Source organism: Microcaecilia unicolor, chromosome 6, assembly GCF_901765095.1.
Source record: "Microcaecilia unicolor chromosome 6, aMicUni1.1, whole genome shotgun sequence".
NCBI classification, from domain to species: domain Eukaryota; kingdom Metazoa; phylum Chordata; class Amphibia; order Gymnophiona; family Siphonopidae; genus Microcaecilia; species Microcaecilia unicolor.
In genome coordinates, this window is record NC_044036.1 from 192,157,685 (window position 1) to 192,185,230 (window position 27,546).

A 27,546-nucleotide genomic window follows, 5' to 3' on the forward strand; every position below is an offset into this window, starting at 1 on the left:
CATCTCCTTGGTCATCAGTTTGTGGTGTACCCCAAGGATCTTCTCTATCTCCGATCCTCTTCAACCTTATGATGATCCCATTAGCTAAATCCCTATCCAGACACAATCTCAACCCTTTCATCTACGCCAACGATGTCACTATATTCATCCCTTTTAAATCCAATCTATCTGAAATCTCCGACAAAATAACTACTGGCATTAACATTTTAACCTCTTGGTCTAACGCCTTCATGATGAAACTAAATAAAGAGAAAACACAATGCTTAATCCTCTCATCCCAACACTCTTCACTTCTCCCAACTACTCTTAGTACCCCTGACGTCACAATCCCCATATCCAACAACCTGAAAATTCTTGGAGTGACACTAGACAAGCATCTTTCACTTGAAACTCACGCAAAATCCACTACGAAGAAAATGTTCAACATGATGTGGATATTGAAACGCATCAAACCTTATCTCCCTCTGAAAATTGTTTATTTTTTATTTATTTTTATTACATTTGTACCCTGCGCTTTCCCACTCATAGCAGGCTCAATGCGGCTTACATATTATATACAGGTACTTATTTGTACCTGGGGCAATGGAGGGTTAAGTGACTTGCCCAGAGTCACAAGGAGCTAGCTGTGCCTGCAGTGGGAATTGAACCCAGTTCCCCAGGACCAAAGTCCACCACTCTAACCACTAGGCCACTCCTCCACTCCAAAACATTTCACAACTTGGTACAATCCACCGTTCTTACCCATGTGGACTATTGCAACAGTATTTTTATAGGCTGTAAGGCCCAAATCTTGAAAAATTTTCAGACTGCCCAAAACACGGCAGCAAGACTAATTTTTGGTAAATCACGATTTGAGAATGCATCAACCCTTCGTGAAAAGCTTCATTGGCTCCCTATTAAAGAACAAATAAACTTCAAGGTTCATACACTGATTCACAAGATCATCCGTGGAGAATCTCCGAGCTACATGACCAACTTGATCGACCTACCCACCAGGAATACTTCGGAATCCTCTCGGAATTACCTCAACCTGCACTACCCTAGTTGCAAAGGGCTTAAGTATAAATGATTCCAACTTCTCCTTCAAAGGCAGTCAACTCTGGAATGCCCTACTCAGACCCATTCGCTGTATTAAAAACCACCTATCCTTCAGAAAATCACTGAAAACCCATCTATTCAAGAAAGCTTACCCAAACGCCATTACCTAACACTATAAATCCACCTATTCATCACCTGATACTGCGACAACGGCAATGACTCGGGCCACGCCTCCTCCAATTTTTCCCTATGCTCACCCTGACCCTATCCCTTGATTAACTCAATCTAGCCTAAAACTAGCACCTCCTCCTACCACCTCTAATCCTTCTCCCTTATTAAATTACCTATCTACAATTCCCTACTACTCTGCTAAGCTTAGCCTGTTTTCTTTGACTATACTTTGTATTCCTATTACTATGTAAGCCGCATTGAACCTGCTATGACTGGGAAAATGCGAGGTACAAGTGTAACAAATAAATAAATAAAGATGTAAAAAGACTGAACGCGGTGCAAAGAAAAGCTACAAAAATGGCATGGGATTTGCGCTGCAAACCGTAATAGGAGAGACTTGCGGATCTGAACATGTGTATCTTGGAGGAAAGGAGAAACAGGGGTGACATGATACAGACATTCAAATATTTGAAAGGTATTAATCTGCAGACTAACCTTTTCTGGCGACAGAAAGGTGGTAGAACATGAATTGACATTGGATGGGGGCAGACTCAGGAGTAATGTCAGGAAGTATTTTTTCAGGAAAGGGTGGTAGATATGTGGAATGCCCTCCCGTGGGAGGTGGTGGAGAAGAAAATGGTAATTGAATTCAAACATGTGTGGGATAAACAGAAAGGAATCCTGTTTAGAAAAAATGGATCTATGGAATCTTAGCGGAGATTGGGTGGCAACGCCGGTAATTGGAAAGCAAAACCGGTGCTGGTTAGACTTCTACGGTCTATGCCCTGATCGTAACTGAATAGATATGGTTGGGCTAGAGTGTAGATTTTAAGGGGCTTCGATGTTAGCATCAGAACTTTCAGAACAGTGTTGGGTAGACTTCTACAGTCTGTGCCCTGAGAATGGCAAGGACAAATCAAACTCGAGTATACATAAGTACATAAGTATTGCCAAACTGGGAAAGACCAAAGGTCTATCAAGCCCAGCATACCATGTTATTACATACCATGTAAAATGAGTTTATCTTGTTGGGCAGACTGGATGGACTATTCAGGTCTTTATGTGCCATCATTTACTATGTTATTATGTTTTACTATGTGTAAAAGAGTTTTTATAAAAATACTTTAGGGTTACAGGCATTCAAAATGTATGGTGACATGAAGGTGCATACTGTTATGCAACCCACAGTTGACACAGTTAGGTGGAGTTACAACTTACAAACAAATTTTATAGAATACATGCATATGCAATATGCACATACTTAAAGCCCTATATCCACACAGATATGATTTCTGCTAAATTACTCCTGACATTTTATAAAGGCACATAGGTTAAAAATTGGCATCTATATAGCCTTCACAAATAGGTGACCTGTTATAAAATTACCTTCCACATGCACTAAACACTGGAAAACTATGGAAGTCTATTGGCAACTGATATTTTTAAATCCTTAGACAGCTGGAAATCTCAAGCTTGAATATTGATCAGGATGCTTAAAAAACATGGCTACAGGGCCATGAAATGCAGCACAGGTTCTGCACCTACTATAAGCCTCTGCAGAGCATTAGAATGCAGTTTGGAAGGGATGTACACAAAATCTATGTATTTGCCAAATTATATATCCAATTACCTTTTTAATAAGGCGTACTGTAAGTTTACAGCAATGTTTGTGTGTGCGGGTAGCTACAAAATCATACATACAATCACAATTCCACTACCAGAATTGTGTGTGCGGTATTATTAATACAAGCATTAATCACCTTCTCTGATTGCAGTGCAAGGAGCTCCTTCTTCATGCTCCAGTCGAATCTCTTTCAGTGCCACCAGGTTGTCAGTTAGTTTACTTCTGCCCTTATACACTGTTGCATATGTTCCCTAAACAAAACAGGACCAATTTAATTAAAGAAGATATTTCTGAGAGCTGTGAACTCATTCATTAACAAATGTAGATAAAATATTTTGGTAAAATGATCCAATGCAGTAGTGGAAAATGTGCAATACTAAATCCGGACAACAAAGTTCAGAATTTAAGATGATAACAAATTCCCTTCATTGCATTATGTGTCAGTTTAGGGTCCACCGACCAAGAAAGGGATCTAGGTGTCATCGTTGATGATACATTGAAACCTTCTGCTCAGTGTGCTGCAGCAGCTAAGAAAGCAAATAGAATGTTAGGTATTATTAGGAAAGGAATGGAAAACAAAATGAGAATGTTATAATGCCTTTGTATCACTCCATGGTGTGACCGCACCTCAAATATTGTGTTCAATACTGGTTGCCGCATCTCAAAAAAGATACAGTGGAATTAGAAAAGGTGCAGAGAAGGGCAACAAAAATGATAAAGGGGATGGGACGACTTCCCTATGAGGAAAGGCTAAGCAACTAGGGCTCTTCAGCTTGGAGAAAAGACGGCTGAGGGGAGATATGATAGAGGTCTATAAAATAATGAGTGGAGTGGAACGGGTAGATGTAAAACGTCTGTTTACTCTGTCCAAAAATACTAGGACTAGGGGGCATGGGATGAAGCTACAAAGTAGTAAATTCAAAACGAATTGGAGAAAAGGTTTCTTCACTCAACATGTAATTAAACTCTGGAATTCATTACCAGAGAATGTGGTAAAGGCGGTTATCTTAGCAGGGATTTAAAAATGTTTGGATCGCTTCCTAAAAGAAAAGACAATAGACCATTATTAAAATGGACTTGGGGAAAATCCACTGCTTATTTCTGGTATAAAATGTTTTGTACTTTTTTGGGATCTTGCCAGGCATTTGTGACCTGGATTGGCCCCTGTTGGAAACAGGATGCTGGGCTTGATGGACCTTTGGTCTGTCACAGTATTTATTTATTTGTTGCATTTGTATCCCACATTTTCCCACCTATTTGCAGGCTCAATGTGGCTTACAATTTTCCGTCATGACTTATGCCATTTCAGAATACAGATACAATTGGTAATACATATAGAACATGGTTGATATAATGAACAATCAGATAACACATATTTAACATGGATTACATACTGGGACACATCCCCTTTATCATTTTCATCGCCCTTCTCTGCACCTTTTCTAATTCCATTATATCTGTTTTGAGATGCGGCAACCAGAATTGAACACAATATTCGAGTTGTGGTCGCACCACGGAACGATACAAAGGCATTATAACATCCTCATTTTTGTTTTCCATTCCTTTCCTAATAATAACTAACATTCTATTTGCTTTCTTAGCTGCAGCAACACACTGAGCAGAAGGTTTCAACGTATCATCAACGATGACACCTAGATCCCTTTATTGGTCAGTGACTCCTAAAGTGGACCCTTGCATGACGTAGCTATAATTCAGGTTCCTCTTTCCCACATGCATCACTTTGCACTTGCTCACATTAAACGTCATTTAGACGCCAAGTGTCCCAGTCTCGTAAGGTCCTCTTGTAATTTTTCACAATCCTCCCGCGATTTAACAACTTTGAATAACTTTGTGTCGTCAGCAAATTTAATTACCTCACTAGTTACTCCCATCTCTAGGTCATTTATAAATATGTTAAAAAGCAGCGGTCCCAGCACAGACCCCTGGGGAACCCCACTAACTACTCTTCTCCATTGAGAATACTGACCATATAACCCTACTCTCTGTTTTCTATCTTTTAACCAGTTTTTAATCCACAATAGAACACTACCTCCTATCCCATGACTCTCCAATTTCCTCTGGAGTCTTTCATGAATTACTTTGTCAAACGCCTTCTGAAAATCCAGATACATAATATCAACCGGCTCACCGTTATCCACATATTTGTTCACCCCTTCAAAGAAATGTAATAGATTGGTGAGGCAAGATTTCGCTTCACTAAATCCATGCTGGCTTTGTCTCATTAATCCATGCTTTTGAATATGCTCTGTAATTTTGGTCTTTATAATAGTCTCTGCCATTTTGCCCGGCACCAATGTCAGGCTCACCGGTCTATAATTTCCCGGATCTCCTCTGTAACCTTTTTTAAAAATCGGCGTTACATTGGCCACCCTCCAATCTTCTGGTACCACGCTCAATTTTAAGGATAAATTAAATATTACTAACTATAGCTCCGCAAGTTCATTTTTCAGTTCTATCAGTAATCTGGGATGAATACCATCCGGTCCAGAAGATTTGCTACTCTTCAATTTGTAGAACTGCCCCATTACATCCTCCAGGTTTATAGAGAATTCATTCAGTTTCTCCGATTTGTCAGCTTCGAATACCATTTCTGGCACAGGCCTCTCTCCCAAATCTTCCTCGGTGAAGAAAAGAATTCATTTAATCTCTCCGCTATGGCTTTGTCTTCCCTGATTGCCACTTTTACCCCTCGGTCATCTAGCGGTCCCACTGCTTATTCTCCTTCCACCAGGTGTCAGAGATGCCTATTATATCTAATTTTTCATTCAGTGCAATATATTCTAACTCTCCCATTTTATTTTTAGGCTCCTGGCATTCGCATATAGACATTTCAAACTATGCTTGTTGTTCCTATTTACATCATGCTCAGTACTTGACAGTATTAATTTGCAATGTTTTGTCTGATTTTTATTTTTATTTAAGGACACCTGCCTGCTTATAATCGAACGAGAAAAACGCCCAAGTTCCGACCTAAATCGGGAGATGGGCGTTTTTCTCACAAAAACAAATAAAGCGGTATAATCGAAAGCCGAACTTTGGACGCTTTCAACTGCACTCCGTCGCGGATGCGGACAAAGTTGACGGGGGCGTGTCGGAGGCGTGGTGAAGGCGGAACTGGGGCGTGGTTATCACCCGAACAGAGATGGGCGCCTTTCGCCGATAATGGATACGTTTGTAGCTAGAATTTAGGGCACTTTTCCTGGACCCTGTTTTTTCACGAATAAGGCCCCAAAAAGTGCCCTAAATGACCAGATGACCCCCAGAGGGAGTCGGGGATGACCTCCCCTGACTCCCCCAGTGGTCACTAACCCCCTCCCACCACAAAAAAATGATGTTTCACAACTTTTTACTTTCACCCTCAAATGTCATACCCTCCTCCCAAGCAGCAGTATGCAGGTCCCTGGAGCAGTTGTTAGGGGGTGCAGTGGACGTCAGGCAGGTGGACCCAGGCCCATCCCCCCACCTACCTGTTACAATTGTGCTGCTTAATGCTTAGTCGTCCAACCCCCCCAAACCCACTGTACCCACATGTAGGTGCCCCCCTTCACCTCTTAGGGCTATAGTAATGGTGTAGACTTGTGGGCAGTGGGTTTTGAGGGGGATTTGGGGGGCTCAACACCCAAGGGAAGGGTGCTATGCACCTGGGAGCTCTTTGACCTTTTTTTTTGTTTTTGTAAAAGTGCCCCCTAGGGTGCCCGGTTGGTGTCCTGGCATGTGAGGGGGACCAGTGCACTATGAATCCTGGCCCCTCCCACGAACAAATGCCTTGGAGTTATTCGTTTTTGAGCTGGGCGATTTCATTTTCCATTATCGGTGAAAAGCAAAAACGCCCAGCTCACACCTTGGCGAATAAAACATGGGCGTCTATTTTTTTTGGAACATACGGTTCACTCCGCCCCTTCACGGACCCGTTCTCGGAGATAAACGCCCATGGAGATAGGCGTTTCTGTTCGATTATGCCCCTCCTGATCTACTACGGTCTCTTTTGCAACCTCACTATCAGGATACCCTGTCTTCCCTGTTTTGGTGATATCTTTGAAAGATACCTTATCCCAAACCATGGCTTTTGAGCGACTGTCGGCCTTCCCCCAGTTTCTAGTTTAAAAGTTGCTCTATCTCCTTTTTAAATGCCGATGCCAGCAGCCTGGTCACACCTTGGTTAAGGTGGAGCCCATCCTTTCGGAATAGGCTCCCCCTTCCCCAGAATGTTGCCCAGTTCCTAACAAATCTAAAACCCTCCTCCCTGCACCATCGTCTCATCCATGCATTGAGACTCTGGAGCTCTGCCTGTCTCTTGGGCCCTGCGCATGGAACGGGCAGCACTTCAGAAAATGCTGCCCTAGAGGTTCTGGATTTGAGCTTTCTACCTAAGAGCCGAAATTTGGCTTCCAGAACCTCCCTCCCACATTTTCCTATGTCATTGGTACCCACATGTACCAAGACAGCTGGCTCCTCCCCAGCACTGTCTAAAATCCTATCTAGGTGACGCATGAGGGAATTGAGTAAAATAAAATAAACATTCTACATGAAACAGATTACAGCATGGATTCCTTGTGGATAGAAATTCCATGTGTGAAGGGAAGAAATATACTGATGGGGTTGTACTACCGTCTGCCAGGACAGAACAAACAGATGAAGAAATGTTTATAAAAATTAGGAAAGCTAGCAAATTGGGCAACATTATAAGGGTGCTTTTAATCACCAATAACAACAAAAAATTCTACTGTATTCCAATGTGAGTCAAAAGACACACCATCCAAAAAATGTGGCGAAAAAGACCTCAGTATGTAAAGAGCTAGATAAATACAACCTATAGCATTTCAATAAGAATAGAAATACTGGGTCAGCCCAATGGTCCATCTAGCCCATATCTTGCTTTCAACAGTGATCTATCCAGGGTTCCAATATACTCCAATTGGCAAACTGCGTGGAGATGAGACTTGGCGCAATTAAACACAAACCTCAGTAGCTGCAGCACCTGAGTAGCTAGCCGCACTGACTCTGTCGCTCCATCCTGCGATGTGCTCTTGACCAGCCAATCGTCTAAGCAGGGAAACATATACACCCCCAGTCTGCGTAGATACACAGCTACTACCGCCAGACACTTGGTGAATACTCTGGGAGCTGACGCTAGGCCAAATGGCAGAACACGATACTGGTAGTGGAATCTGAGATACCTCCTGTGACTGGGAAGTATCAAAATGTGGGTATATGCATCATTTAAGTCCAGAGAGCATAGCCAATCATTTTCCTGAATTAGAGGGAGAAAGGTGCCCAGGGAAATCATCCTGAACTTTTCTTTGACCAGGAGTTGGATGAGCTGGAATCCTCCTATTTTCTTGGGCACCTGGAAGTACCTGATATAGAATCATATCCCTTCCTCCCCTGGTGGCACAGGTTTATTTATTTCACAGCGCTTGATATACCACAAGGGAGCCATCAATGGCGACTATGCGGTTAGAGGGGAAGAGAGAGAAAAAAAAATTAAAGGCAAAAGGGGAAAAGGAAAGGTCAGGTTTGGACAAGGCCAAAGGCCTCAGTAAAGAAGTGAGGTTGTAGAAGGCCCTTAAAAGCGGGTATGCATGGGGACATAAAATGGTCCCCTATCCCCAGTCAACTCTATTCCATTCTCATCCACATTCCATCCCCATAATATTACTGCTGTCCCCTCAACATCCCCCTCATATTATATTGTTATTTGAATATTTTTACTGACGTAATTATTTACTACTTATGTTTGACTTATTCTTCCTGTACACCACCTTGAATGACTTAAGGTGGTACATAAATTCTAATTCATAAATGAATAAATCCAGGAGAAGAAGCAAGTGGTAGCCACCATTTCTTAGCATGGCGAAAGGGGCAGGAGTAATTGGGGATGCTCCTGCCCTAAAGACACCACACCACCACCAGGGCCTTTATAAGGTAGGCCTAGGGAATGCCTATTGGGGGGAGGGGGAGGCAGAGTGGTGAGACACAGCTGAAACTGAAATTCGGTCGGCCTTTAACCTCAACTACAGCTTGATCTACTGTCAGTGCTCGCAGTCTATTTATGGCACTGTTCCACCATTCTTTTTAACATTTTTGTTAGCAATATTGTTTGGTAAAATTTGCCTCTCTGTGAATTATACCAAACTGCAATAGGAAAGGCACACTGATGGTGTGAATAACATGAGGAAGGCCTTAGCAAAGCTGGAAGAATGGTTCAGAATTTGTGAGCTAAGATTTAATGCTAAAAAATACAGTTAGGGGGTGAAGAGGGTAATGTACAAATGAATAGGGGTTAGGAGTTAAAAGCAGCATAAAAAAGGAGGGCTTTTAGCCTAGAGTTGAAGACAGCCAGAGACGGAGCTTGACATACTGGCTCAGGAAGTCTATTCCAAGCATATGGTACAGCAAGGTAAAAGGAACGGAGTCTGGAGTTGGCAGTGGAAGAGAAGGGTACAGATAAGAGAAATTTATCCAATGAACAGAGTTCCCAGGGAGGAGAGTAGGGAGAAATAAGAGTGGAGCAGTACTGAGAAGCTGCAGAGTGAATGCATTTGTAAGTCAATAAGAGGAGTTTGAACTGTATGCGGAAACGGATAGGGAGCCAATGAAGTGACTTGAGGAGAGGGCTAATATGAGTATAGCAACACTGGTGTAGCAGAACTTTGAACAGATTGAAGGGAAGAAAGATGGCTGTGAGAAACAAGTTGCAATAGTCTAAGCGAGAGGTCATAAAGAGTGTGGATAAGGGTTTTGGTAGTGTGCTCAGAAAGGAAAGGATGAATTTTGGCAATATTATAGAGAAAGAATTGACAGGTTTTAGCAGTATGGAGACAGACTTAAAGATCTCAATATGTATACTTTGGAAGAAAGGCGGGCGAGGGGAGATATGATGGAGACATTTAAATACCTTCATGGCATAAATGCACAGGTAGTGTGTCTCTTTGAAGGGAAATTCTGGAATGAGGGGGCATAGGATGAAAGTGATAGGGGACAGACTCAAAAGAAACCCGAGGAACTACTTCTTCACAGAAAGGGTGATGAATTCGTGCAACAGCCTCTCGCTGGAGATGGTGGAGACAAAAACTTTCTGAATTCAAGAAAGCTTAAGACAAATACATAGGATCTTTAAGAGAGAGGAAAGGATAGTAGATGACATTGATGAACAGGCTGGATAGACCACATGGTCATTATCTGTCTTCATTTTTCCATGTTTTGACTGTCATCAGACCTAAATAACCCCTCCTAGACTGAACAGCAACCCAGGTGATCTGCAAGATGATTCTTTAATGATGTTATCACATGGTAGTCTGAGCTTGCAATTGTCAGATGCCATTTCAACTGATATGTTGTTGGGATCAACAGATGTAGTGAAGTTTTTGTATCTGTCAACAGTTTTTTTTGTAGCCCTGTCAAATGGTTTCAAAATCATAACAACTTCTGCCAGCAAGGAGTCATCAATTGCACACTATTTGGTCAAGAACCTCCTTCAGTGGCAATTGCATACAGCTCTTCCATATTCTCTGCCACACATTTCAATATCAGTAGAATGCTGTTCACTGAGATGACACCCACTGCTTGAGAGTTTTCTTCAGTAACAGCTGACATTTCTTCACCTAGTGAGTGTAACCACCTTCTTGCACTGGTGAGGTCATTCAGATCAAATTCAGTTTTTCAAGGCTGGAGTACATGAAAGAGTACAAGATTGAGATTATAACCTGTGCAACCTATCCAGACCTCATCTCAAAACACTGCTTTCATATTAGCTGCATTATCAGTCATATAGATGAGACTAGCTCACTGGAGATTATACTCTACCAAAATGCTCAAAACTACTCGATGAATATTTTCACCACTTTGTTTATCAGTGGTCTCCTTCATTGTCAAAATTGCTGAACCAGTTTTCATCAATGTGAGCTTCTCTTTTGATTTTTTTTTTTTTTTTAGCTGATGTATTGGTATCAAGTTTCTGAGTCAAGGTGTGCATGGGTACATAATCTGGTCCCCAAACCCTCCTGTCCACATTCACTCCCAATCCATCCCCTCCCATATCTACGGCAATAATGACTTTTTTGTCCCCACCCCCGTGCACACCTCTAGTTGAGAAGGCAGGATGCAGTACTCTCTGGCAGTTTTTTTTCTTTGCTCATCATTAGGTATTACCATAGAAGCGCCTATCGTCTCTTCAAGACTTTCAAGGCTGTTTCAGCTCATGGCGATGGCAGCAGGAGCCAGGTTTCTCCAAGGCTATCATGTTGGCTGGTTCAACATTTAAGATTTCAGATAATATGGATGCACTGTTACTGCAATATGAACAGGAATGAAGAAATTAAATATAATCTTACCTCTCCTAGCTTATCCAGTTTGATGTAGGTCTCTAATTTTCCAAATCCAATTTCTGACTACAACAAGAACAAATATAAAAAAAAGTTAAAAATTGCAAGTTTCTGATCATTATCTTCTAGCTAAAACTAAAAACATTGTAATCTTTGATGTTCACTCCCAGATCTCTTTGTAAAAAGAGATGTTTAAGCCCAGCCCAAAATACTGCAACTGTGAGAAACTGGAACTTGGCCAAGGACTAGAATAAGTGTATTTCCAAGGTCCAGAGGTGACAGTAATACCGCCAACTGTGTGACTAATCTAATAAAGCGATTCAGAAACTGACAGAGATGGTGGATGGGATCAGAGCTTGAGACAAAAGTCATATCATTAAGAAAAGGATCACTATCCTGAGGACACAATCATTAATGCAATCCAAGATCAAATAAAACCAATACCAATTTCAGTCTCTTTGCTCTTTGTTGAACAGTTTCCCTGCATCAGTGACAGGCTATACAGCAATCTCACAGCTGAGCTATTCCATCTGTTCTGTGTTCTAATCTGAATTTTGGGTCTCTTGTCACTATGGGATGCTGACCACATTAATTGGATCTTCTTTACAACATGGTTTTCTGTCACTATTTAAAAGGGCAGGTCTTGCTTAATATTTCTGATACAAAAGTCTGGAAGGTACCAAATGAGACACACCTATATTGCCTTACTATGTAGGTTAACTGATCGAAAGGCAAACAAAGGGAAGGACGGACAAAAAAAAGTGATTTAAAACATAAAAGAGTTTCCAAATTTGATCTGAATTTTTTGCAGGCTTCAATAAGCTTTATTGGAACAATGTTAAGAATAATGAATAATAATGCTGTACATGAATCTGAGAAACCGTGGGGTATCAAATGCAGTATTATCACTGAATTATTTTTACATTGGTTCAATAAAAGGTAGTTCAATAAACTGAGTTCTTAAGAAATAGTTCAACTATTCTCAGCCTGCTCTCATAGTAAAAAGTGCTATCTTTACCATGCACATGTGTATTACTGCTTTCACTGCAGGATTCTGATGTTCCTGACCTCTTTTCTTTACTATGATGCCTCAAATTTTATTGTGCAATAGTTACAGGACCACCACCTAAATCTTAATTCCTCTAAAACAGAGGATCTCAACCCAGTACTTGGGACATATCTAACCAGTCAGGTTTTCAGGATATGCACAATGAATATGCATGAGCAAACAATGGAGGCAGTGCATGCAAATTTATCTCATGCATATTCATTGTGGGTATCCTGAAAACTTGACTGGCTAGGTGTGTCCCGAGAACTGGGTTGAAAACCCTGCTCTAAAACCATCAGATCATGCATAATGGGTCGTTTTCTCTGACTTACTTTGCACCTACCATTCAAGGACTACCAATGATTGGTTTGCTTTGGTATTTAGTAGTTCAACTTGATTAATAACTTTCATTCCCCTCCCAGGTTTCTGCTGTTTCAAAGTCTTGCTTTAATGCACTTCCAGCCAGATGCACTAACTCCACGGAAAGATCCCTTCCCTTACCAATCCCTTAGCGAATTGGTAAAAACGGGCATGCATGAAGGAAATCGCATGCAAATGAGCTGCTCACTGTTAGCTCATTTGCATGCGATTTCCTTCCTAAGGAGGGGAAGCCAGTCGGCCAGCTGAGCATGCGCAGAGCAGCCAATTGTTATGCTGGCTGCTCTGCGCATGCCAAAGACAGTTTCATAGATGTCCTTCACTCAAAAAAAAAAAAAGGACGTCCCTGACGAGCACTTGGACGTTTTTCCCTTCAGATTTTGTGATTGGCGTCCTTCTCTTGGACGTGTTTTTCTTAGGTGCCCGAAATGACCACGCCAGAGAGAATCAGGGATCGGAACGTGCGAGGACGTCCAAATCAAAATTATTTGGACATCCCTTTCAATTATGTCCCTCCAGGACTCTCTCAGCCAATCACAGCGCGTTTAGCAGCTAAACGTGCTGTGATTGGCTGAGAGAGACCTGGAGGGACATAATTGAAAGGGACATCCTCGCACGTCCCGATCCCTGATTCTCTCTGGCGGTGTTCTTGTACATGTTTTTCTTACGTGCCCGAAATGACCACCGCCGGAGAGAATCGAGGATTGGGATGGGTGACGACGTCCCTTTCGATTATGCCCCTCCAGGTCTCACCAGAGACAGCTAAACGCGCTGTGATTGGCTGAGAGAGACCTGGAGCGGCATAATCGAAAGGGATACCCAAATAGTTTTGATTTGGATGTCCTCGCACGTCCCGATTCTCTCCGGCGGTTTTCGTGCACATAAGAAAAACACATCCAAGAGAAGGACGCCCTCACAAAATCTGAAGAAAAAAAACGTTCAAGTGTTCGTCAGGGATGTCCTTTTTTTTTTGAGTGAAGGACGTCCAACTGTTAGGCACTTGAACGTTTTTTTTCTTCCGATTTTTGCGATGGGTGTCCTCCTCTGCATGGGTCCCACTCATAGCAGCCCCAACGAGAGGTGCAGACCTCCCATTAGGTTTTCCACAGTGCATGGGGTCAGAAACAGTAGTGCATCACATCGCATTCACATTATAATAGTAATTAGCTCATTTGCATTCCGTTTTCGTTAGCTGCTACCGTGACAGGAAAATGGCTCGGAGAACCCTTTTGTGCATGTCCCAGTTTACTACTTGCACGCTAAACTGGCTAGAACCGGTTTAAAAACCACGTTGCTCGCTCGTTAAGTTTAGTGCATCTGGCCCTTCATCTTATGTCAGTTTGTAATTAAATTGATGACTTGGCTTGTGCTACATTACATCTTGACTTGACTACTGTGCTATCTTACATCTAGACTTGACTATTGTAATTTGATTTATTCAGGTCTTCATTCTTCTCTTGTGAAAAGGCTTCAGTCTATCCAAAATACTGCCATTTGATTATTATCCTACGTGAAATGCTTTGATCAGATCACTTCCCTACTTATTCACCGTCACTGTCTTCCAATTAACCACATTTCTAAAGCTTAACCATGCCTAATGAACAATGTTTCTTTTTGACAAATAAGTTTCAATTGACTTGTTTATAGTAAAGAAAATACAATATTTCATAGTCCTGGAAATGGCCATCTGTATCCTACCTAACCCTTTTCTTTGTATTTTGATAACCTTGAATAGAATGGATTCATTACCCCATCTGTGAGTTAGGCTATAAAAATGTATCTATTTTGAATCTTAGTGTAGAAGAGACTAATGTCCCTGCTGGTCTCTTCTCCTTGTTAACAAGCTATGGAAATCTAAAAATAAATGACTGATTTCACTGACCATTTATAGATTTGGATTTATTTATAGAATGGCAATTCAACAATTTGGTGGCCCATACAGGGAAAGCTATATCTGCCATTGGACCTACAGCACTGGAAGTGAGACTACTTTTATTTTGACCTATATAAAGGCTTATTGCCAGTACCCTCTCTAATTGCAGACATGCTTTTCAAGAACTAAAGTTAATTAACTTCTACAGGAAAATGTCAGTGAATTGCTTTTAATTTGCATAATGGATTTCCACAGTTTTTGTTTGTCTTGTTAATTTCTTTCTTGTCTTTGTGTTTTGTTGCCTTTTAGCTATGTCTCAGAGTTCGGTTTCATCTTTAAGGGTGAACTGTTACCAACTGAATTACATTAACAAACTGCCAAGGTATTGGAAGCCTGCATTTTATGTTTAAATCATTTTTATTAATAATAATCGGAGTAGACACCAACCACAGCACCAAATGGCAGCTGCTAGTCCAAACATCAACATATCTTTTACTTTAACATAACTTTAACTAATTCCACCCTTCCCCTCCCCCCCTTTATTTAAACAGTCCTTTCTCCCCAAAGTCTGACAAGTGGTCAGGTCTCCCTGCTCTCCTCTGTAGTCTCTGAAGTATCTTCTTTTTCGCCCTTGGTTGTAATGTGTTCCAAAACTTCTCCCAAGTTTTTTGGAGGGAGCTAGAGTCTCTCTCTTTAGCATTAACTATCCCACACATCTCGAGGTGCAATAGTTCTGTCATCTTTGATCTCCACAAGTCTCTGGAGGGTGCATGTTCTTCTCGCCAGTTGAGCAGGATTACTTTCTTTCCAATCAGCAAAGCTTTCTGTAGAAAACCTACGAATCCTGCTGGAACAGGTTTTGTAATGTTATAAATGTCAAATAATATCAGCGGGTTGTCATACAATTGTCGCCTCCACCATCGTCTAATTTCTGCCCGAATAGATGACCAGAACTGTTGAATTTCTAGGTATAGCCAAAACATATGGCCCAGCGTTGCCCGGTCTGTCCCGCACTTAGGGCACGCCCCCGAGCCAAAACCCGCCTTCCACGCTCTGACCGGTGCAATGTAAACCCTCAGTGCAAATTTATGTTTAAATCATCTTTATTGGTAGCAATAAAACACTTTAACAGTACTTAAAAAAAAAAATGGTAATATTCATATACATATAAACTTCTGCATACGATTCTAGCTCCCAGCATTTAATTTCCCCCCCCTCCCAACTTCACTACCCTACCCCAACGGTAATGCCTATATCCGTAGTGGACTTTGCCATTATTTGTGCTTATCCATTCCTTTTGCAAAATAAGGCCTGCAAGCCACATTATACAACTAAGAAGCTCTTCATCTATAGCATAACAGTCATTATATGATCCCTAGCCCTCCCCCCCCTCCCAACCCTCCCCCTTTCTATTGCTAACGCCCCAATTTAAGCAAGTGATTTAACGACCAAACCCCAATAATATATCCCTAATTGAAGAGGACACATTTTATGCAACACCTAGTTCAGTCATCTCCTCTATCAGAAATTCAGTATAAAGCTTCGTCCTCCTGGGGGAAGAGTTAACCACAAAGGTTCCCACTGCTTCCAAAACTGTTCCCCAGGTTCACTGTCCCACGTTTTGACCTGACATCGGTCCAGTCTCATTTGTGTGATCATTTGGGATCTCCAATAAGTTAGGGAGGGTTCCCTCTCCGAAATCCAAAATTTTAGAATGGTGGCCAGCCCAAAATAAACGGCCATCTTTATGTACCCCTTGAAACCTGCTGGCGGCGAAGAGGAGTAGCTGTATTTATGAAATATGATAAGGGGATCCCTCAACAGAGTGCAACCCCATTGGCCCTCCACCGCTTGTAACATCCCCTCCCAAAACCGTTGCACCCACTGACAGTGCCAGAACATATGGCCCAAATTCGCATTAGCTATACCACACTTCGGGCATGTACCGTCACACCGGGCGACGAACTTAGCAGCCCTCCTCGGGGCTATATACATTCTAAGTAAAATTTTGTACAGTCGTTCCCGTTGTGGGATCGAAAGGCTCATTTTATACAATTGTTTTATTAGGGATTGACATGCCTCTACTGTCACTTCACATTCCAGGTCTTCTGTCCACCCACGGGCCAAGCGCGCATAGTCTATCTCTGTAGCTGTGTCCCTCAACTGTTGAAGATGAAATTTAAGTGGCACCGACAATTGTGCTCCCAAGGTGTACATTTCCGCCAAAACCTCCTGCACATCTTCCGTGAGGTCTGTCCAGCAGAGGGAGGCGACATAATGCTGTAGTTGAAGATGTGCAAACTGATGACCCGCGCCCGTTCCTATTAATTCTGTTAGCTCTGTGAAAGACCTCACCCTCCCCTCCCCCGTGAGCACCTGAGACAAGTAAATTACCCCCTTTCCAGCCCACCTCGTAAAAATACTTCCACCCTGACCTGGTGGAAAATCCGGGTTATCGCAGATGGGCAGGAGGGGAGTCACCCGTGCCGTGAACTGGTGTCTCCTGCATATCCATCTCCAGGTAGCCCGTAGGGCCGATAATATGGGATGAAGCCGGAGCGCCCCCCGTGGCATCCCCCGTCCCCCATGCAGAAGGCAACTAAAATGCCACCCCGGGAACCACGATACCTCTACGGGGGTCAGGGAAAACTCAGATGTGCCTCTAAACCAATCGTTTATATGTCTCATCCCACAGGCCACGGAGAGGAGCTTTATGCTAGTTAGTCCCATCCCGCCGCTCTCCCGTGGTGTGACCAGTGTCGACATCGGAAGGCGAGGTCTTTTCCCCTGCCAGAGAAACTGTTGTAACAGCTTGTTTAGGCCCTTCTCCTCCTTGCCTTGGAGGAATATCGGCAATTGTTGGAATAGGTATAACCATTTAGGGGCTAGCAACATATTGACCAGGGCTATCCTCCCCCAGAGAGACAAGGGCAGCGCCTGCCAGAGTGACAGTTTCTGTTTTGTCAGTTGCACCAAGGGTTTGACATTACATGAGTATAACACTCTTAGGTCTCTAGGAATCAGGACCCCCAAGTATTTCAATTGTCCCTCCCATCTCAAAGGAAAGTCCCCCCTCCATTTATGTTGTATTGTCTGATCTAAAGCCATGGCGCAGGATTTTTGAATGTTTAATGAGAAGCCAGAGAGTCTCCCGTATTCCTTAATTACAGATAGGGCCTTCTCCAAAAAGGGTTGCGGATCTGTCAGAGCAATCACAATATCATCGGCATAGGCCAATGTTTTAACAATTTCAGATCCAAGGTTCACCCCTTTTATCTCGTTGGACCCATTCAAAAGTCTGAGTAAAGGCTCTAGGGAGAGGTCAAACAGCAGAGGTGATAGGGGGCACCCCTGCCGTGTCCCTCTATAGATAGGGAACCGTTCAGATCTGCCCCTATTAACAGCGATCCTTGCTCCCACATCAGTATATAAAACTTGTATGAATCTTCTAAACCCTCTCGGCACCTTCATCCATTCCAACACATGAAAAAGGAACTCCCATGACACGCGGTCAAACGCCTTAGAAGCATCCAAACTGGCTAGTATCATGGGATCTCCCCTGGCTGCACACTGCGCCATGGCCAAGAGTATTCTGCGCACATGTAACACCGAGTGTCTCTTCGGTATGAACCCCACCTGCGCCTGGCCCACTACCTCTGGAATATGCCTAATCAGTCTATTTGCCATCACCTTAGACAGCAGTTTAATATCCACGTTAATGAGGGAAATAGGCCTATATGATTCGGGATCCTCCGCCAGTTTCCCCGGCTTAAGGAGCATTACTATTAAAGCCGTGTTCTCGTGTTGTGGGAACTCCCCTGTGTCCAACACTGCATTATAGTACTCTAGGAGTGATCCCATTATGGGAAGTTGCATTGCTTTGTAAAATTCCCCAGAATATCCATCCATCCCCGGCGCAGAATTCAATTTTAGTCCCTTTATTGCCTTCTGTAATTCCCTAGGGTGTAGGGGGGCGTCCAGAAAATCCTGCACCTCGTTAGAAAACTTCTCCAACCCTGCCCTGTCCAAAAGTGCAGTAACTTCTTCTCTGTCAAGGGAACTCCCACTAGCATACAATTGTTGAAAGTGCTCTTGAAATATTTTCAGAATCTCCTGTGTTTGGTTTGTGACCTGACCATTATCCCCTTTCAAGGCAGCTATGGTCCTATTACCCCCCCCCCCCCCCCCGACTTTAACCATTTTTGCCAAGAGGCCACCTTGACGGTGCCCATATCTATGAAACCTATAATTCTGGAAAACTAGCTGCCTTTTTGTTTGTTCGTGTAGCAAGGAGTTAAGTGATGCTTGTATAGATAGGTAGTTATCCTTTGTGTTTTGTGTTGGAGACGTCAGCATTGCGCGCCTGGCCCGCCGTAGACGACCAGACAGATTTAAAATATTAGCCGCCAATTTTTTGCGCCTTGTGACTGTATATTGTATAATATCTCCTCTCAAGACGGCCTTGGCAGTACACCAAAACAGCTTTGGGTTTGTCTTATGTTGCCCATTATTGTGCAAGAAATCCTCCCACCTCTCTTTCAGAAATTTAATAAATTCAGGGTCTTTCACTAAATAATTGGGAAATCTCCATTGTCTCACTGTGGGACTACCCTCTGGGGCCTCTAAATCCACCCATATCGGCGCGTGATCTGAGACCACCACTTGTTCTATTTTTGCCTCTGTTACCCCAGGGAAAAGCGAGGGAGAGACAAACACGTGATCGAGTCTCGCCCAAGACCCATGCGCCCTGGATCTGTGTGTGAAATCCCTATCTTCAGGGTGTAACAGTCGCCATGAGTCCATTAATCCCAGAGATGTGGCAAATGTCGATAACACCTCTTCACCGCCCTTTCTCCTTGTCCCCGTGTTCCTACTACCCGTGCAGTCCACTTCAGGGTCCATCAAGGCATTCATGTCACCAGCTAGTATTAGATGTTTGCCTTGATATGGAAGCAGTTCCTTTAAAAGATGAGAGAAAAAACCCGGGACCTGAGGGGTAGGGCCATATACAGACAATAGATAAACCTCCCTTCCCTGGAGACACATCTTTAGCAGGAGATATCTTCCTTTGTCATCTTGAAGAATTTTTTCAGCTGAGTATACTAAAGAGCGTCTAAATAGGATCGCCACCCCTCCTTTGCGTTCTCCCGAGGAGGCCCATTCTACCCCTCCTACCCACATTCTCTTTAACTTCTTATGCTCTGCCTCTGACAGTCTTGTCTCTTGGAGACAGGCCACATCAGCCTTAAGCCTGTTCAAATGGGTCAAAATTTTTGTTCTCTTTATCGGAGAGGAGATCCCCCCCACATTCCAGGAAACTATCTTACAAGACAGAGCTACTGGGTCTTATGCTCCATAAACCCAAGATCTTACTTATATGTGTGGAGACTAGGGGCCCAGCCCTCCCCCCGTCCTCCAGATACCCTTTTACTTGATCCCACAAACAGAATTGGCCTCTCCGTCTAGTTTTAAGACACTTGCTCTTATAATGCCCTCCCACCCAGTCCTCCCTTCCCCCCTCCCTGCCCAAGACCCAGACCCTTTGTTTTACGCAATTTCCTCTAGCCTCCCCCCTCCCCCCCCTTCCTTCCCCCCTTCTGCAATTTATAAACCAATGATGAGCCTATGCCCATCTTAGAAATCACCTTAATGCAGAGAGCCCCCGCTCCCTCCCTTCAGGATCACAACCATCCCAATTATAACATTGCCTAATATACAAACTTATAAACCTTGACCTGTCATACATCACTGCATGCATCTTAAGTCCTGTGCACCAGATTGATACTCCATCAACGACCTGCACCCACTATCTCAATGTCTGCTCCACTTCTTACTCATTCATGATGGGTCTGCTTTGTCCTCTGTCATCTGATTAACAAACTCTGAGGCCGTCTTGATCGAGTCAAACACCCTCCATCTGCCATCTCTATGTATCTTTAGCACTGCCGGGTAGATTAGTGTAAAACGGATCTTTTTCTCCACCAGCTTAGTGCACAGGGGATGAAATCGTTTCCTCTTCTCCTGGACGCCCGCAGAGTAATCCGGGAAAATCAGCACTCTATGCCCATCATATTTCAAAGAGTCTCTTTTTTCTTTAAAGCCACGCAGGATCTCCTCCTTGTGCAGGTAATTATGAATTTTTATGATGACTACGCGTGGTTTAGGCTGCTCCACGTGCTGCCTGCCAATCCTGTGTGCACGTTCCAAACATAAAGCTCCGTTGCTGTCAGAGAGAGCAAATTCTTGCTTTAGCCAGCCCTCTAGAAGTGGCCCCAGGTTTCTCTCCGCAACAGACTCTGGGAAACCCACTAGCCTCAAATTTGAACGACGGGCACGATTTTCCAGGTCCTCGAGTTTATCGTTTTGTTGTTGTAGTTTAAGCTCCAAGTCTCGCAGTCTGGGCCCAGCCGTGCTCCACGTGTCCTCCACCGCCGATACCCTGCCTTCCAGATCCAGCGTGCGCTTCGCCAGTTCGGATATAACCGTATCCATCTTATCAAACTTGCCTGCCAGCACTGCCAGTCTCGGCTCCAAGGCCAGCCCCACCGCCGCCGATATTTGCTCCAGCTGTTTCTCAGAGAACTCCGATTGAGTTCCCGCCATGCCGCCCGCCATCTTAGCGTCCGCGTTTAGCGGCGCGGTTTTTTCCTTTTCCATTTTTTGGTTTTTTCGAGTTGCGCCTGATGGCATCTGGAGCACAGCCTGCGTCGACCACTATTTAGCTGTCAAGGTCAAGGTTCCCCGACGTTTAAGGGTTCGTTTTCACTAAGTTTTTAACGGAAAGGAGCGAGGGGCTCAGGAGCACAGCTACGATGCAACCGTTGCCCTCAACGCATCACGTGATCTCCCCCAGTGCAAATTTATACTGTTGTTCCCAGTTCTGGATGAAGGGCGATCTGTGCAAAATTGAGAGCACAAAGCTCTGTAGCATGTCTCCAGTGAAATCAATTTCCAGCTCCTGCGCACAACTCTTCGCTAGCTTCCAATAGTCAATTCCTCTGTAGAATTTAGCAGGTGCCGGTGATGATAGCGTAATGGCACCACATTCTGTGATCCCAATGTAAGCGCTGTGGAGAGAATATATTGCACGCCCTTCGTTAAATTTTCTGCCCCCCAGGGAATGGGCGTAATGCTGTACCTGCATATATGCATAAAAATCTGATGCAAGCCATCCATTCTCTCTCTGTAACTCCTCAAAAGACTTCAACTGTTCTTCTTCATTTAATAGCTGGTAAAGATATAGTATCCCTTTCTGCCGCCAATTAACAAATGTTTTTGCGAAGGTTCCATCTGGAAAGTCTGGGTTTAAGTTCAGTGATATAAAGGGGGTGGCCACCGCTGAACAGTGGTGTCTGCGACACAGCCACCTCCACATCGCTCTCACCGAACTCACGAACGGATTCCTCCGAGATCTTTCAATGATTCTCGTTTTTCTTGTGTGCATTAACCAGCTGACATGGACCCCCGGAGTAATGGAAGCCTCCAGGTGCGTTCCGGTGAACTGCTGACTTCCCACCAGCCAGTCCCTCGCATGTCTCATAGCACAGGAAGCAGTTAAGTACCTAATATTAAGAAATCCTATTCCCCCATGTGTTTTGGGCTTACACAACACAGCTAGAGATTCTAGGGTGTCTACCATTCCACAGGAACTTCCTGAGTATTGCTTGTAACTCCCTTTCCTCTCCCCCCCCCCCCCAAATACAATGCCGGAGAACGTGGTGAAGTCGGTTAGCTTAGCAAAGTTTAAAAAGGGGCTAGACGGTTTGCTAAAGGACAAGTCCATAAACCACTACTAAATGGACTTGGGAAAAATCCACAATTCCAGGAATAACATGTATAGAATGTTTGTACGTTTGGGAAGCTCTCCAGGTGCCCTTGGCCTGGATTGGCCGCTGTCATGGACAGGATGCTGGGCTCGATGGACCTTTGGTCTTTTCCCAGTGTGGCATTACTTATGTACTTACGTAGTGGGGTCATCATTAGGTTGAAGAGGATCGGTGATAGTGGTGATCCTTGAGGTACTCCACAGTCTGCTTTCCACTGTGATGATATGTTTGAATTTGACTTCACTTGATATGTTCTATTGGTTAGGAAACCCTTGATCCAACTAAGTATGTTTCTACCAATCCCGAAGTAATCTAGTAGTCTTAGTAGTATGTTATGGTTTACCATGTCGAATGCACTAGACATGTCGAATTGGAGGAGAAGTATGCTTTTACCTGTTGCTATTTCCTTCTTGAATTTGGCTAGGAGAGTTATTAGTACTGTTTCAGTGCTGTGGAGGGGGTGAAATCCTGATTGTGATTCGTGTAATATTGAGAATTTGTTTATGTAATCAGTAAGTTGTTTGGTTACCATGCTTTCCATCAGTTTGACTACCAGTGGGATAGATGCTACTGGGCGGTAGTTAGTGATTTTGTTTGTTTTTTGTTGGTGTCTTTTGGTATTGGGGTGAGTAGGATGTTGCCATTCTACTTAGGGAAGAGGCCTTGCTGAAGCATGTAGTTTAAGGTGGGATGTGAGGTCAGCTATGAATTGGTCAGGCGTGGATTTTATTAGGTAGCTGGGACAGGTATCCAATTTACAGTGAGTGTTGGAGAACCTACTAATCGCCTGGGTAACTGTGTTTTGATAGTGAGGAGTGCGAAGTTTGACCAGGTTCGGTCAGCTGGGTATTCTCCAAGGGTTGGGTCCAAACCATTGAGGAAGTTTTTGATATCGGTAGTGTTGTGAGGTAGCGTGTTGCGTAGGTTTGCAATTTTTTCACTGAAGTATTTAGCAAGTTTGTCTGCAGATGGGATGTCTGAATTAGTTGTAGTGACCAAGGTGGTGTCTAGTAGTTTGTTCACGAGTTGGTATAGTTTCTTCATGTCTTTGTAATCGGTCCCTATTTTAGTTTTATAGTAAGACCTTTTGGTCTGACTTATTGTGTATTTATATTTTCTTTCTGTTTGCTTCCATGTGTTGAGTGTGTGTTCGTCTTTTGTTTTTTTCCATGTTCGTTTGAGTTTCCTGGATTGTGTTTTTAGCTTTTTTAGTTCATGATGGTGCTATCATGGTCACCCCAATTCTCAATACCTCTACATGTGCGAACAGCCTGAAGACATTTGAAGATGTCTGGACAAACCAAGCCTGCACTAGTCACAGCTTTTCTTAGGAGAACTTAAGATAGAATTTTTTCCCGGATAAGTGAAGGGCTTTTGCTAATTACCTGTGGAGTGGCAAATTCATGACAGAATGGAATCTTAAATGTATTTGCCTGTTTTATAAGAATATGAATTAAATATTTGAATAAGTATGTAATATATAACTTTTAACAAATGTAAAGTTAATTCCTCAGATACCTAGAATTTCAGAAAGAAAATAATTTTTTTTACACCAGCCCAGTTAAATAATATGGTGTTAGGTTAGTGACCTTGGGTTGTTCATAGTGCTCTTTATAGAGATCCATGAACAAGAGGAAGAAATTGTGGAATCTGATGAAAGAATGATTAATTTTAGTCTAGAATATTTAAGGAAAAATAATCCTCATTTGATAGTAGAAAATGCTGAGATGACTTTCTCTTATCAGCCTTTTCCCTGAACCTAGAAAAGACCCCAAGCTATGTTGACTGAATGCTCTTGAGGGTTTGAAAGACCCCAGACATCAGACACATTTCTACAGATTAACCATGCCTAGTGAACAATGTTTCTTTTTCACTCAAGTTTCAATTGACTTGTTTATAGTAAAGAAAATACAATATTTCATAGTCCTGGAATTGGCCATCTGTAGTCTGTCTAACCCTTTTCTTTGTATTTTGTTATCCTTGACTAGAATGGATTCATTACTTCATCTGTGGGTTAAACTATAAAAATGTATCCATTTTGAATCTTAGTTTAGAAAAGGCTAATGTCCCTGCTGGTCCCTTCTCCTTGTTAACAATCTATGCAAATCTAAAAATAAATGAATGATTTCACTGATCATTTGTAGATTTGGATTTATTTATAGAATGGCAATTCAACACTAGCTAGGCCAATTGAATTAAATTTTTCTTTTTTTGGTATATGTGCTGCCCAAGTGAGACTTTTAGAAAACCTGGGAGCTGCAGGGGGAGCCTGTGGAGAATACACCCAAACAGAAGGAACAGGTAAGAGGGGTGGTGGGATGGGGACCCATACCCCTCCGGCAAGGCCCCGCAGGACTGAGCCAAAGCCTCACACAGTAGCACTAAGAAGTGCGGCTGGGGGCTGCGGAGCGACTGTTAGGCTCGACCATGCTATATGGCCACAGCCAGCAGAGCAGAGGGCTAGGCCAGGGACAGTAGCACCATCAGCACAACCTACCACCTGCTAAAAGTAGAGAAACTAAATAGAAACATAGAAACATGACGGTAGATAAAGGCCATATCACCCATCTAGTGTGCCCATCTTCTGTAACCCCTAACTCTTCCTTTTCCTAAGCGATCCCACATACTAATCCCATGCCTTTTTAAATTCTTGAACAGTCCTTGACTCCACCACCTCCACCGGGAGGCCATTCCACGTCTCCACCACCCTTTCTGTGAAATAGTACTTGCTTAGATTACTCCTAAGCCTAGTCCCTCTTAACTTTGTCATAAGCCCCCCCTCATGCCACAGCTCTCCTTCATTTGAAAAAGGCTTTCTTCCTGTACATAAATGCCCTTGAGATATTTAAACGTCTCTATCATGTCTCCTCTTTCCCGCCTCTCTTCCAACGTATACATGTTGAGGTTCATAAGCCTGTCCCTATAATGTTTGTGTTCAAGACCACTTACTAATTTTGTAGCCGCCCTCTGGACTGACTCCATCCTGTTTATATCTTTACGTAGGTATGGTCTCCAGAACTGAACACAGTACTCCAAACGGGGCCTCACTAGAGACTTATACAATGGCACTATTACCTCCTTTTTCCTGCTGGTCATGCCTCTCGTTATGCACCCAAGCATCCTTCTGGCTTTGACCATCGCTTTTTCTACCTGTTTGGAAGCTTTAATGTCATCAGACACAATCACCCCCAAGTCCTGCTCTTCCTTCGCACACTGAAGCACTTCACCCCCTATACTGTACTGTTCCTTCGGATTCTTGTGACCCAAGAATTTTTTGGGATTAAACCTTAGCTGCCAAATATCGGTCCATTCCTCTAGCTTCACTAGGTCCTTCCTCATGACATTCACACCGTCCAGGGTGTCCACCTTGTTGCAGAGTTTAGTATCATCTGCAAAGAGACAAGCCTTACCAGACAGCCCTTCTGCAATATCACTCACAAAGATGTTAAAAAGAGCCGGCCCTAGGACCGATCCCTGCAGTAACTAGATTGTTCCAGGGAGCGCCTCTGCTTTGCTGGTGATGTCACTGGCAAAATTCAGTTTTCTCTATTTCCATATGCAGGTAGGAAGGATGGAGTGGAGGAGTGGCCTAGTGGTTAGAGTGGTGGACTTTGGTCCTGGGGAACTGGGTTCAATTCCCACTGCAGGCACAGGCAGCTCCTTGTGAGTCTGGGCAAGTCACTTAACCCTCCATTGCCCCAGGTACAAATAAGTAACAAATAAGTACCTGTATATAATATGTAAGCCGCACTGAGCCTGCCATGAGTGGGAAAGCACGGGGTACAAATGTAAATAAAATAAAATAAAAATAACACCCAATGGTTCAGGACAGTGGCGCTGATGCTAAGAAATGGGCTTTATGACTTTCCTCAGGATCAATTAGACAGGAAGTATGATGTACAACTCCAAAAACTTGTCTGACTGATCCTGAGGAAGGGATAAAGTCCATTAGTTTGGACTGGTCTAGCTAGATAAGGAAACACAACAAAACAGCAACAGTAGAACAATCATAAAATAAACTATGATAAATGACAGCAGAGAACAAATTATTTATTATTACAGGCAATATGGAAAGCACATTCATATAACGTTGACATGATATTCACAATGTCAGCACAATACAAATGAAACACCTTAATAGCCCCACATTAAAACATTCAAATAGCAACCATCATAAAAACTGTGGGATTGATGCAGAAAGTCATGCAGTAGAGCGACCTGCCGGATGAGCATGCAGCTTTGATCGCAAAATTATAAATATACCATGGTGAGGCTGTAATTGATGAGACTTCAGATTAATGAAGCATTAAAAATGTGTGCTGTCAGAAAACAAACCAGAATTTTATTCTTGGATGTTATTTAAAATGCTATAAAGAACAAAATTTTTTAAAAAAAGCATTTTACATATTTAAACTGATATTTGGAGGGGAGCGGGGGTGGTGGGGGAGCGTGTGGTGGGATTAACTTACCAGGGAAGCCCTTCGAAGCCGCCGGCTCATAGGTTTGTCAAAAGGTGGACTGCTTGTGGCAAACTTTTCTAAGTACCCCTCAGGTAACCTGATATCAGCAGGAAGAGAAAGTCGTTTGTTGATATCCTGAATAAGAAACAATAGCAGATTGTAAAATGGCAGTGCACATCTCTTAAATAAAACAACAGAAGAAAAACGTTATCTAAACTAAAATTACTCTAGTAGATGAGAAACTTAGTCTTAGATAATTTTGCTACCTTTGTAAGAAGTGTAGCTTAATCTCATCATATGGAATTGTTTACTGAATGAATCAAACAAACAAACAAACAAACAAACAAGGATCCTAAAAGCAAATGATTCTGGATATTATATAAGGAGATTAAGGTCAAATCTCTTTGTTTACAACTGCTAATACTAGAAATGCTATTTGTTTTTTTAAGTTTTGGCCTATGCCTTTCTGTACTTGTAGCTTCAAGGTGAGTTAAACATGTTTATTTACACATGACAAATTGCGTTTTTTAACAAATAAATCAAAGTGATGTACAAAATGAATAATGAATACGTATTTCGCTAACTCCAGAGAATTCACAATCTAAGTTTGAACCTGAGCAATGGAGAGTTAAATGACTTGCCGAAGATCACAAGGAACCACAGTGGGATTTGAACACTGGCTTCCCAGATTCTCAGCTTGCTAATCTAACCATTAGGCTACTCCTCCCAAGCGCCTGTAGTTAATTGGCTTAGTGACCTTGAAGACACCTTGTACCACAAGAT

General features: G+C 42.9%; 1 protein-coding gene across 1 annotated transcript in view; it reads right to left on the reverse strand.

Moving 5' to 3' along the window:
* Positions 1 to 27,546, reverse strand: part of LOC115472284 (cyclin-dependent kinase 17-like) — a 382,263-nt gene that overhangs the window by 184,051 nt on the left and 170,666 nt on the right. The window contains exons 5-7 of the mRNA XM_030206503.1: positions 26,773 to 26,898; positions 11,188 to 11,244; positions 2,970 to 3,084 (exon numbers count right to left, since the gene is read on the reverse strand). Of these exons, the coding sequence (XP_030062363.1) occupies positions 2,970 to 3,084; positions 11,188 to 11,244; positions 26,773 to 26,898 (298 nt within the window). The remainder of the gene's footprint in view (positions 1 to 2,969; positions 3,085 to 11,187; positions 11,245 to 26,772; positions 26,899 to 27,546) is intronic.